Raw genomic sequence first — 12,914 nt, forward strand, 5'->3', positions numbered from 1 at the left:
CATCCGACTTAAACCAAAAATAAATTTTCTAATTACAATCAATCAATAGTCATTAACTTTGAAAATCTTTTAATATATATATATATATATATGATATCATTTTTTAGTCATTTGAAAGAATACTTCTGAACAAATCATACACTTTTGAAATAGGAAACTCCCCATCAAACATGGCACATTTCTTGCAAAACAGTTAATGAAAATCATCAGCCTCTAAAAGAAATCTAAGACTTGGATTTTGAAAAGAACATTATTCAAGTATATACTGAGCTTCCGATAATATCATTATTTCCAATAAATATATGAACAACGGTAATGTATCTTGACAATTAAACTACAGTAAAAGTTGCAAAATCAATTAACAAAAGAGCACATATGCTATTAGTATTGAGTACTAGTACTGCTCACAAGAATCGTAATAATCCAACTAAACATGACTAAATAGTTATTTTTATGTACACATTTGTATGCTACTTAAATCCTAGAATATATTATGTTCGGTTTCTGGATTCTGATTTGGCTTCAATACAGCTGGAACTTCAGCATGTGAAGATACCATTGCTGAAAGAGGTTGGAAATTTGTATTCCCAACAAACCAATAGAGAGCCCATTTCAAATTGCAAAGTGTGTACTTAAGTGCTTTTGTCCAATTTTCTTGCTGATTGAAACTTTGGGTGATGGAATAGTTTTCCACTTTGTCGTTCTCAATTCTACAAACCAGCACAAATATTTGTCATTCCCAATGCTATAAACTAACATGTGGTAGTGATAGACATAAACATAGAACATGTTTGGATAAACAGCTTAATTCAATGTTTATTATGTAAGTGTTTATGTATATTTCTCTATCAAAACATATAATAAAGTAAAATTATTTTCATATAAGTTTTATGTCTCTCTAATAGTCTCACGAGTACTTATGTTATGTCAATAAATAAGATCAAAGCATTCAATCCAAATAGGCCTTACCGTTTGACAAATGATTTGCATATTATGGTATGTTATTCTCTTGATCCTTAGAATTGGCAAATTCTAGAAAATCCTTGTGGCATGCTAAAAACAAAGTCATTGTTGGACCGAACCTGCAAAACATAGCCATTAAATAATGGAAAGGTAGACGTTTAAGTACAATTTTAAAGGCAACAAGTATGTTGTATCATTTTGTTTTATATTAGTATGACTCAGATGACCAAACACATCACCACATGCATACAGAACCCAAGCAAGGGACAAAGGCACGACCCAAAATATTATCAAAACAACAAGAGTTATCATAGGATGGCAAATGAGCCCATTTCACCAAAATCTCCATATTGCCTCCAACATCAGTCCTCCATTGTAGTATATCTTCTGGCTGTACAGCCAATTCAAGCTCCTCATTCAACATTGGTGGCAAGGTCTGAGGTGAATGCTACGGTTTCAAAGCCTTCTTAAGCAATGAAACATGAAACACCCGATGAACTTTAGTTTCAAGAGGCAGATCTAACTTGTAAGCCACTTCCCCTATATGGCTTAGAATCTGAAAATGACTATAATACTTAGGAGCCAATTTAGCATATCGTCTATCAGCCAAGGACTTCAATTTGAAAGGCTGATGTTTTGAGAAAACCCATTCCCCAACATCAAAATTCACCAACCGTTGGTGCTTATTTGCTTGTGCTCACATCTGATCTTGAGATTTCAACAAATTATGTCGCAAATCAGCAAGTAAATCATCCTATTGCTAGGCCAACAGATTGACATCATCAAACTTTGATGGAATGGTGCAGCTCATAATCAACAATGGAGGGTCTCTTCCATATAAAGCTTTAAAAGGTGTCATCCTAGCAAAGATATTGTTGTTCCTGTTAAACCAGAACTCAGCGAAATGCAACCAAGTATTGGGCTTAGGGCCAGCAAAGCATCTAAGATAGGTCTCTAAGCATCGACTAGCAACTTCAGTTTGACCATCCATTTGAGGTTGATAAGAAGTGCTATGCTTAAGACTAGTTCCAACCAATTTGAACATCTCCCTCCAAAAACTGCTGAGAAAAACTGCATCTCTATCCGATACAATTGTAGAAGGAAATCCATGAAGCTTAACAACTTCCTTCACAAACAAGGTTGCTATCAATGAGCATACTATGTAGGTCTATCAATGACTACAAAGATTGTATCTTTGTCTCTAACTCGTGGAAGGCCACCAACAAAATCCATAGAAATATCCTGTCACACTTGGCAAGCAGGCAACGTTTGAAGTAGACCAGCCGAGATAAAGTGGAGTACTTGTTCCTTTGACGTACATCACACTCTTCAATAAACTTCTTGATATCTCTCATCATGCCTTTCCAAGACAAGAAGCTAGAGAACCTTTTAAAAGTTATGAACAATCCTGAATGCCCTTCACAAGGAGAATCATGCCATTCAGCCAAGATAAGTGGTATTTTGTTAGAACTCTTAGGCAGCACCAATTTAGCTTTATACAAAAGTCTTCCCTTCTGGAACTCATAACCAGAATGAGAAGTAGGAGAGTGATAAAATCACATAAAAATATGAATCTATGAACAGTAAATTGATATGATGGAATGGGAATTTATTGATTTATTGAAGATGGGAAAATTATGATACAGCGTATAGCCCAGAGCAAAGCTCCTCCAGAGAAAATAGTATATCCTAATTCAATGATAATAATAATTATTCATGAGCAATACTCCACTACCCTCCTTAATTTATTCCCCTATGTGTAACTGAAATCCCTAGAATTCAGATAGTTTCCCTGCCCTGTCATTAATAGACTGCTTATTCTCTTTTTTACCCTTGCAGACATACGTTCTCCACACTGCAGATTTGGGCCTTTTACAAGTCTTAGGCCCAATAATTCTATCATTACCACCATCAGGAACTGCAGCCTTGTCCTCAAGGCTGAGAGATGGAAATTGACTTTTTAGTAATAATTCATCCTCCCAAGTTATATCTTCTACAACTCTTCCTTTCCAATGCACCAGTTGTCCTTCTTTCATCACTGATTTTGCAGCCAGCAATTCTTCTGGTTCTTTCCCTTCTTCTACTTCCATTTCTAACCCGTCGGGTAGTAGAGGTTCAACATTATAGTCTCCAATAGCTTTCTTGAGTTGTGAAATATGAAACACTGCATTCACTCTACTTCCTTCAAGCAACTTCAACTGGTAGGATAATGCCCTTATTTTCTTTAGGATCGGAAATGGTCCAAAGTACCGTGGAGCCAGTTTCTGATTAATCCTTCTAGTCGGTGCCTGTTGTCTATGGGGCTGGAGTTTCAAAAGTACCCATTCACCCACTTCAAATGAATATGTGTTTCTTTTCTTGTCTGCATACCTCTTCATCTGTTCTTGTGCCCTGTTCAAATAATACTTAAGTTGACGTAAGGCCTCATCACAATCAACCAATTCAGTTGCTACCACTTCTACTTTCGTTTCTCCCTATAAGTATCTAACCACAATGGGTGGTTTTCTTCTAAATACATCACATTCAATCTCAAAAGGTTGTGAAAAATCTGGTAGTGTTAAAACTGGGGCTTGCACCATAACCCTTTTAAGACTCTCAAAGTCCTCCAACTCTTCTGTTCCCCAATGAAATCCTTCCTTCTTTGCTAGTTTTGTAAATGGTTTAGCTATCTTTCCATAGCCAACAATGAATTTTCGGTGATAACCAGTCAGCCCCAAAAATCCCCTCACTCCTTTGACATTATGAGGGATTGGCCACTCCAAAATGCTATTAGTCTTAGATGGATCCACAGCCGCACCCTGTTCCGATATTACGTGACCCAAATATTCCGTTTTCCTACTAGCAAAATTACATTTTTTTTTTTATTAACGACAAAGCAGTGGTATTGTAAAATCTCCATCATTTAATATAAATGTGCTAAGTGTTCTTCCGAACCCTTAATATATACTAGGATATCATTAAAAAATATCAAGACAAACTTACAGAGTTGTGGCTTGAAAATTTGATTCATGGTGGATTGGAAAATGGCTGGTGCATTCGTCAATCCAAACGGCATCATTAGAAACTCATAAAGCCCTTCATGAGTTTGAAATGTCGTCTTATGCACATCCCCTTCTTTCAACCTTATTTGGTGATAACCGGAATTCAAATCAAGTTTTGAGAAATATTTTGTTCCATGTAGTTCATCCAATAATTCGTCAACTACAGCAATTGGATATTTATCTGGAACTGTAAATTTATTCAATTCTCTATAATCAACACACATCCTCCATGACCCCTCTTTCTTTTTAACTAAAATGACAAGCCTAGAAAATGCGCTAGAGCTGTTTCGAATTATACCTTGGGTAAGCATGCTCTGAACTTGTTTTTTGATCTCTTCCTTATGGTGGTGAGGATAACGATATGGCCTAACAGTCACAGGACCTTCATCTTTCTTCAATTAAGTTTCATCAGTTATATCTCGTTCAGGAGGCAGCCTTGTATTCTCTTCAAAAACTCCCTTAAAATTCTCCAACAAGTCTTGAAGCTCTTGTTGTTGGTCTTGAGTTAGCTCCTGTAATTCTTCATTTGAAGTCTGACCCAATTCTTCTTCCAACAAACTATACAGTGTTTGAGTTTGTGCTTGAAGTGCCTTAGAGTTATCCAAGTCTTTTGTGGTAAAGAACTGACCATGTAGTTCCACCGTTTTTCTTTCCCATTGAAAATCGATGGTCATTTTCTCCCAATCAAAGGTCACCTTCCCAAATCTTTGCAACCAAGCCACCTCCAAAATCATATCCAAATCACACAATTCCAAAACAAAAGCATCAACATTAGTGATGAAATCATCTAATTGTACTTGCAATTTTCTACACCTCCCCCTAGTGGACACATGGTGGCCGTCTCCCAACCATACTCCCATCGATCTTCCTTGTTCCATTGTTAACCCCAATACAATAGCAACATGGAGTGAATCAAAATTGTGACTGGCACCACTATCGATTAAAACCACGATGGAAACCCCTTTTAGACTTCCCTTGAGGCGCGAAGTGGTTGGAGGCGTATTATCTAATTTTTTCTTTGCTTCAATCATATCAAACAATCCCATGGAATTACAATCAAGAACTTCATCCTCATCCTCCATCGCTTCTATGGCAATCACCTCACCTTCTTCGTTAATCGTCTTGTCGTCTCCCAAAATCACAAATCGGAGCTGCTTTTCAGCACACTGGTGAAGAGGATGGAATTTTTTCCCCACAACAAAAACACAACTGTCGTGTTCGCCGCTCCATCAGTTCTAAATACGGTAGATGCTTAAGGCCACAGTTGCGCTCACCGTTGACTCTTCTCACCATCGTTTCCAGCTCTCGTTGTATTATGAGAAATGATCGAGTTTGCATTTGAGGCAGATTGAGTCGAACCCGTTTTGCTGTGCACTGGCCCAGTTAAGTTATTATTAAACCCACTTCCCTATCAGGTTGAACCCGGGTTATAATGACATCCAGATCCTTTCTTTTTGTTGGGCCCTCATCCACTTAGCCCACACCCTTTCCAACTGCGAAGCTCACCCACACTACCACTTATTGAAATCAGAGACCCACGTAATTCTGATTCAACATCACGAGCAATCTTCATCGCTTGCATTCTCGTTTGTGGATTCAACGTACGCACCTTCAAGCAAATGTAGTTCTTGAGTCCTCCCATGAAGTACCCAAGGTACTGCTCCTCCGGTAGTCTTGCTACTTGTGACGAAACATATTCGAAAGTGGTAATGTGTTCATCAATTGTTCCCGTTTGTTGCAAATTTTTCGTCTCTTCAAACAGGTTATCACTTTATCTTCCACCATTCCTTTCAATTAACGCTCGTTTCAACTTCACCCAATTCAAATCGTCCTCTATCTCACGCAACAAATTAAACCAAAGAATTGTTGCTCCCTCCATCCTTAGCTTTGCCAATCTGACCTTCACCTCCTCTGACGTCCCTTGAACTTCAAAATATGTTTCAGCTTGCGTGATCAAGGCTACTGGATCGTCACCATCAAATGATGGTAACTCAACTTCCTTCACTGCCATCTTATACTCTGTTACTAAGTCCTCAGAATATGCATATTGTCCTCTCATTCCAATTGGTCGTTGCTCTAGCAACCCCGTGAACTCGCTCATCATAGTTTCGCGAAATTCCCTCAACTCCTGGCGAACAAAGTCTTCCACCGATGAGAATCTTGCTTCAACTGCTTCAATTCGATCTGATAGCTTCGGTGGTATGTACAACATACAAAAAATCACTAGTACATCTCAAAGATCCGGCAGATCGGACGAATGATAAAATCACAGAAAAATAGGAATCTATGAACAGTAAATTGATATGATGAAATGGGAATTTATTGATTTATAGAAGAATGGAAAATTATAATACAACGTATAGCCCAGAGCAAAGCTTCTCCAGAGAAAAGAGTATCTCCTAATTCAATGATAATAATAATTATTCATGAGCAATACTCCACTACCCTCCTTAATTTATTCCCCTATGTGTAACTGAAATCCCTAGAATTCAGAAAGTTTCTCTACCCTGTCATTAATAGACTGCTTATTCTCTTTTTTACCTTTGCGGACAACGTTCTCCACACTGCAGATTTGGGCCTTTCACTAGTCTTAGGCAATTAAGTCATGCACCAATTATATCAGATAGACAATTAAGTCATGCACCAATTGCTGCAATTTAGGATCTTGTTGCAATTTCTTATCCCAAGAATCATCATATTCCACATGTAGAACTGAGAGGCAGCATACATATCTCTCTTAGACAAACTATCTGCTGTAGTATTCTCCTTTCTTGGCTTGTATTGGATTTCAAAATCCAAACAAATGAGCTTAACAACCCATTCATTGATCAGTCAAGAACTTAAGGCTCATTTGGTCAGTCCTCACAATGAAATGGTTGCCCAAAAGGTAGTTTCTCCATTTGGTCACAACCTGAATCAAAGCCATAAGCTCCTTTCATAAACAGACCTTTTTTGAGCTCTCAAAGATAAGCCTTGACTCTAAAAGGCAAGAAGTTTACCCTCCTGCATCAAAACAACCCCCAACCCCTTACTAGAAGCATCGGTTTCGACTACAAAGGCCTTAGTGAAATCAGGTACAACCAATAAGGGAAGATAAACCATGGTTTTTTTCAAGACCTGAAACGCGGATGTAGCTTCCTTAGTCCAACAAAACTTGTCTTTCTTCAAAAGTTCAGTTAAGCGTTAGGCTAATTTACCATAACCTTAGACAAAACGTCTATAATACCCTATTATTCCAAGGAAACCTCTAAGACCCTTCCCATCCATAGGAATAGGCCAAGAAGTCATGACTGCAGTCTTGGAAGGACAAGTTGCCACCCTTTCTCCAGAAATCACATGTCCCAAGCACTCAAGACTAGACTATCCAAAGCTACATTTTTTCTTATTTTCCTTCAACCCATTATGCATCAGCACTGCCAAGACTTGGTGGACATGAACAAGATGAGCTGATATATCCTTGCTCTACACCAAAATGTCATCAAAAAGACCAGGACAAATCTCCAGAGGAAAGGCTTTAAAACCTCATTCATGAGGGCTTGGAATATGGAAGGAGCATTGGTGAGAACGAAAGGCATCACCAAAAACTCATAATTCCCCTCATGAGTTTGAAAAGTCGTCTTCTCTATATCATTTTCCTCCATTCAAACTTGACGATAGCCTGATTTTAAATCAAGCTTAGTGAATATTATTGCTTCATCAAGTTCATCAAGCAACTCTTCAATGATAGGGATGGGGAATTATTTAGGGATAGTAATTTTGTTGAGAGCCCTATAATCCACGCAAAAACGCCACCCCCCGTCTTTCTTCTTGACCAAGATGATGGGACTAGAGTAAGGGCTAATGCTTGGTCTTACAATGTCAGCCTCAAGCATTTCTAAAACCAACCGCTCTATATCCTTTTTTTTTATAGTATGGATACTTATAAGTTCGTAAGATTAGGTATCTCAGCCCCCTCCTTCAAATGAATTATATGATCTAACCTCCTTTGGGGTGGAAGACCTTGAAGATCCTCAAAAACCTCAGAATACTGCTGAAGAACCTCTAAAACAGCTTCAGCTATGACTGAAACCTCTCCAGGTTTATGCTCTATAGAATCGTACTAAATTAACAAGCCTTCCCCTACTTCCTTCAAAATTTGCATGAAGGTTCCATAAGACAATTCAGTCTTAGTTAAGGAAAAATCACCAACCAAAGTAATCAACTTGTCATCTCTAGACAAGGTAAGCTCCAGCTTGCCAAAGTTGGTTTTGACCTTTCCCAAACAAGAGAGCCAGTCCAAACCCAACACCATATTCACCCCTTGCAGGGAGAACAAATAAAAGTCTTGCCTAATCTCCATTCCTTGAAAATGCAAACTCAACTTGGGACACTTTCCCTTACATTTCACCCTATGACCATCCCCCACTTCCACAATGCAAGAAGAAGTATCTTACAGCATCAAGCTTAGCTTCTGAACTACATCAAGAGAAATCAAGCTATGAGAAGCTTCACAATCTATGAGTACCAAAACCGAATTGTTTTCAACGACCCCTTGTATTGTCCAAGAATTTGTAGAAGTCAGTCCAGCCATTGAACAAAGAGACAATTGCAGAGAATTGAAGTTTCTACCTCATGAAACTCAACATCAATGTCCTCCTCCTCATCTTCTTCTAAAATAATCATACGAAACTGCTTATTCTTGCATTTATGTTCTCTATGATAGGGCTCATCACATCTGAAACAAAGTCCCTTCTCCCTTTTGTCTCTCATCTCAGCCCTGGAAAAACGTTTGAAATCACCACCCCTGGTTTTATTCCCTTCCCCAGCCTGAACACTCACCAGATTAGTAGCAGAGGTACCACCCTCAGTTTTCTTATCCAACCAAGGCTTAGTGTCCACAGTCACATTCTTATTGTAAGAACTAGCCTTAGAAATAGTGGTTGGCTTAGTGAAAGTGTTGGTTCCTTTCTTAGTCCAAACCAAATTCTTCTCCTCAATCATAATAGTCTTTTGAATTAAATCAGAAAGAGACTTTACTTCGTAAGGTTTTACCTCCACTTGAATTTCCTCTTTCAAGCCATTCATGAAAATTCCTTGTGCAAATTCTTGATCAATGGCCTTCAAAGCTCCAACATATTCCTCAAACTCCTCCATAAATTCCACCAGTGTCTCTGTTTATTTGAGTGCTAGCAACAACTCAAAAGGATTTTATACCATTGAAGGTTGAAACCTGCGAACCATCGCCAGCTTGAACTCGTCCCAAGTTGGTTCAAGATTGCACCTAGCCCACCAATGATACCAGCTCAGTGCTCTACCCTTCATGGCCACCAAAGTGGCACACAACTTCTCCTCCTCAAGAAGGCTTCACATCTCGAAGTATCATTCCAAATGATGCGTCCAATCGTACACATCATCGCCAGAGAATATCAAGATCTCCAGCTTCCTCCATCGGTCGCGTTCAACGGGGTTACCTAGGGATCTACCACTGTCGTCGTTGGTCTCTGCTTCTTCCCTGCGAATCGTCCCATTATCGTTGGAATCAATCTTAGTCACGAGTGCAGCCAATTGATCTTCTGAATGTTTGCCTCGCGCCTCTTCCAACTCCAGTCGTGTGTGCCATTCCTCGCACTCCTGCTCCCAATCACTTGAATCTCTCGCCATACTTCTTGTCTTCATGCAATGCGCAGTAGAAGGAAGCTACATCAGGGCACCAAATCGGTGCTCTAATACCTTTGTTACCCCTGATAATGTAAATCTGAAGAAAACTCAAGATCAGATGAAGGAGAGAAAACTGAAATGGTTTCTCCCAAGAATGTATTATTGAAATTGAGAAAAATGAATAGAATAGCAGATACAGATATGCCAACTGAATTGCCCTGCAATTTAGTTCCAATCAATTAACTCTCTAACTGCCTACCTACTGAAGACTAAGCTTACGTTATTTATACTAATCATCCTAACTAATCAGTTAGGATTTACAGCTGACACAACTCAGCAATTAACAAAACTAACAACCTAGAAATTAAGCTCAGTTCCTTCTCTAATACACCTTCCTAACAGGAAGCCTTGCTTGACTAGCAATCCTATCAACCGATCAACTGGTACATCTTATTTTTTTTCCATGCATTATATTTAACAATTTATCTCAACTAGAACCATATATTTCAAATAAAGCAAGACATCACAAAGACAACTACAAAAGTAGAATCATAAGGCATACTTACAGCTCATAAGTATTGTTGTTGTTGTCTGTGATACAAGGGTAGCTACCCATGGGAATTATTTTTATTCGATATCTAAAAAGTAATGAGTTAAGGAAATGTAACAATTCATTCGTAATAAATTATATGTAAAACGTAGTGTACAATAAAATGAAAATGTTGACGCAAATGCAAATACAATCTTGAAAGTTTCATTTGATGTAAAATTTCAACTCAATTAGATACCATCTTGTACTACAACTTATTAACAAAAAATTCAGCTAAAAAGACAACAATAATTCCAAATTCACTGCGATTGAAAAAATTCAACAAGTAAATATGTTTGCCTATGAGGACAATGGGTGTCGATCTTAAAATCATTGACCGTAAGGTATCTATCGTTTGCAAAATCTTGAGGAAAAATTAGCATAATTAGCAGATGATTTCAATCATTATAACTTGGTATCTCGAGCATTTAGCATGCCCATCGTCAGATGCAAAATTCTGTTTTGAACTGGTTTCCTTAATTCATTATTAACTCATTACATCGAGACATAAGAGAAATTATATCATATTAACAATAATGAAAAAAGGATACTGAAACTTTGGTCGGAAATACTGGCACATTGAAAATAGTAAACATCATATAAAAAAAATCTTAAACTTGTAAAATTGAAAACTACAGGAGAGAAAATTCTTCAGGATGAAAAATAATAACTACATATTCAAATCACCAAATGAGAGAAGGAAAAACACAAATGCAACAAAACAATTTATTTTATGAAGGAACATAACAAAACATTAGAGCACACACCATGAAGCTGAAGATATCACCAATTAGTTATCCATATTCCACAGTAATTGTTCAAAACGCACTATTAGACACAATTTATTAGCCAAAGAAATTTGATATTTCATTGGAAAATAATTTTTAAAAATAAAAGCAGTACTTGTGATATATGTTTATCAACATCCATTACATTACCTTCAGACCTAGATATTCTAGATAGTGAAAGCAAAATATACTACTATTTTTCGTAGTAATGATATCATATTAAACTATAATCCAACTGAAACATCTCAAATAGCATAAGTTGTTATATATAGCCTATGGGTTGTCATGACCATCCAGAGCTATACTTTCCAAATATTTGTGAATATGTCTTAATGTAAGAGTATATGGGCACGGGTGCAATAATGAAATTGTTGAACATGCAATTATCCTTAAGGCTTAATTTGATATGATACTAAACAAAATAACCACATAAAATAAATTTAACATACCCATATGCAAGTGCACCTAGAGTTGAAAATTGAGCAATGTACGAAAGAAACAGAGTTATTAGTGAAATAATTACAGAGAAAGTAACTCAAACCAGCAATCTTATAGACAATATTTGCACATAAGCTAGCAATTATTTTAAGTGAATAAGCTTCCAACTTCCAAGGAAAAAATCCAACCCTATAACAACACATTGAAACAACATTAGAAACGCTAAATACAACACACTAGGCATCTTACCGAAATTTTGGGAAGTCTACCAAGCCGAAAATTGTTAATTGTTCCAAACTCTCCATCATCAGAAATCGGAAATGCGTCATTGAGCACATTTGTTTTCTTTAACAATTCTAAATGTGCTTGTGACATCTCTCTCCTCCTGTTGATTGAAATATTTTTGCACAAAGCTCAGACTTGGAAGATTCACTTTTTTTCCAAAATTAGACAGCACACAAATGTACTTATGCAAGTCGCTTAAAGTTTTAGTAACAAAAGCATCTCAAGATTCTCAATACAATGTAATAAGGTAAGGTATAAACAAATAAACAAACTTACAAATCTGATGCAAAATTAATTTAAACTGAAAATTATTGAACTCGTGTCAATACCTGATACACATTTACACATGTAAAACCAATCATTGCAATCAAGCATCCGTACACATCAAAGAATAAAGGCGAAAAAGGTTCATAGAAAATTTATTGAGGTTAGGGATTTCTTAGTATCTTGAGCTATGGTTTGTTTTATGTGAAATATAATATTTTTAAAGTAGAGTGAAAAATATACCGCTCCTCCAATTCTTTGAAGCGACTTGATTTTAACTCAAGTTCCTTCATTTCAGCATTTACTTCAACATTTTGTCTCTCTGTTTCTTTAATTGCCGCTTCTAGATTTCTTTCTTCTTCTTCAATCTTGAATTTTTATGTTGTAAATAATTAATTAGGCTTTGGGAGAAAATATAATGGCACACTCAACAAAAAGAAGTTAATCAAACCAGTATTTCATAAAATAAATACATTTTTGATAAAATAAAAACTTCAAATCTCCACGACAAAAAATGTCAGCCATAACTTTAAAATGTAAAGTAGTTGTGAACCAATTTGATAAAACTGGACTTCAAATCAGGGAATAACAGAAAGAAAATGCGTAATACTGTTGAATATCCCTCTATAACTCTAAACCAACGCGTGTTTGAATTCATGTACATTTTCTACTTCTATTTATATCCAACCTCTGCTACCATAGAGGGCTATCTAACACCAGAACTTTAAACAATAATGTCTAACTAACAGAGGTTGGCCCACACAGCTGTTTGGGCACATCATGATTACTTCAAACATACACATCTCAAATTGGAGGCATTGAAAAGGGTAGCAATTCTTTGTCATAGATATGGAAAAAAAATTATTTTAGTTTCTGGCTTTTCCATTATACATATGTAATATAACTCTT

The 12,914-nt window shown here is 36.9% G+C and overlaps 1 protein-coding gene across 2 annotated transcripts; it reads right to left on the reverse strand.

The window, feature by feature from the left end:
• Positions 1-273: 273 nt before the first annotated feature.
• On the reverse strand, positions 274-12,668 carry LOC101493398 (beclin-1-like protein). 2 transcript variants are annotated; one of them, XM_073369081.1, is made up of 6 exons: positions 12,249-12,668; positions 11,706-11,841; positions 10,782-10,801; positions 10,208-10,279; positions 970-1,082; positions 274-710 (listed from the first exon to the last, which is right to left on the reverse strand). In XM_073369081.1, exons 1-5 carry the CDS (start codon positions 12,296-12,298, stop codon positions 992-994), a joined length of 369 nt encoding a protein of 122 aa, XP_073225182.1. In that variant the 5' UTR covers positions 12,299-12,668; the 3' UTR covers positions 274-710; positions 970-991. The 2 variants fall into 2 exon arrangements, with proteins under 2 accessions (XP_073225182.1, XP_073225183.1); XM_073369082.1 differs by lacking the exon at positions 12,249-12,668 and adding an exon at positions 12,071-12,228.
• Positions 12,669-12,914: the final 246 nt, after the last annotated feature.

Source organism: Cicer arietinum, chromosome 5 (genome assembly GCF_000331145.2).
Source record: "Cicer arietinum cultivar CDC Frontier isolate Library 1 chromosome 5, Cicar.CDCFrontier_v2.0, whole genome shotgun sequence".
Classification (NCBI taxonomy): domain Eukaryota; kingdom Viridiplantae; phylum Streptophyta; class Magnoliopsida; order Fabales; family Fabaceae; genus Cicer; species Cicer arietinum.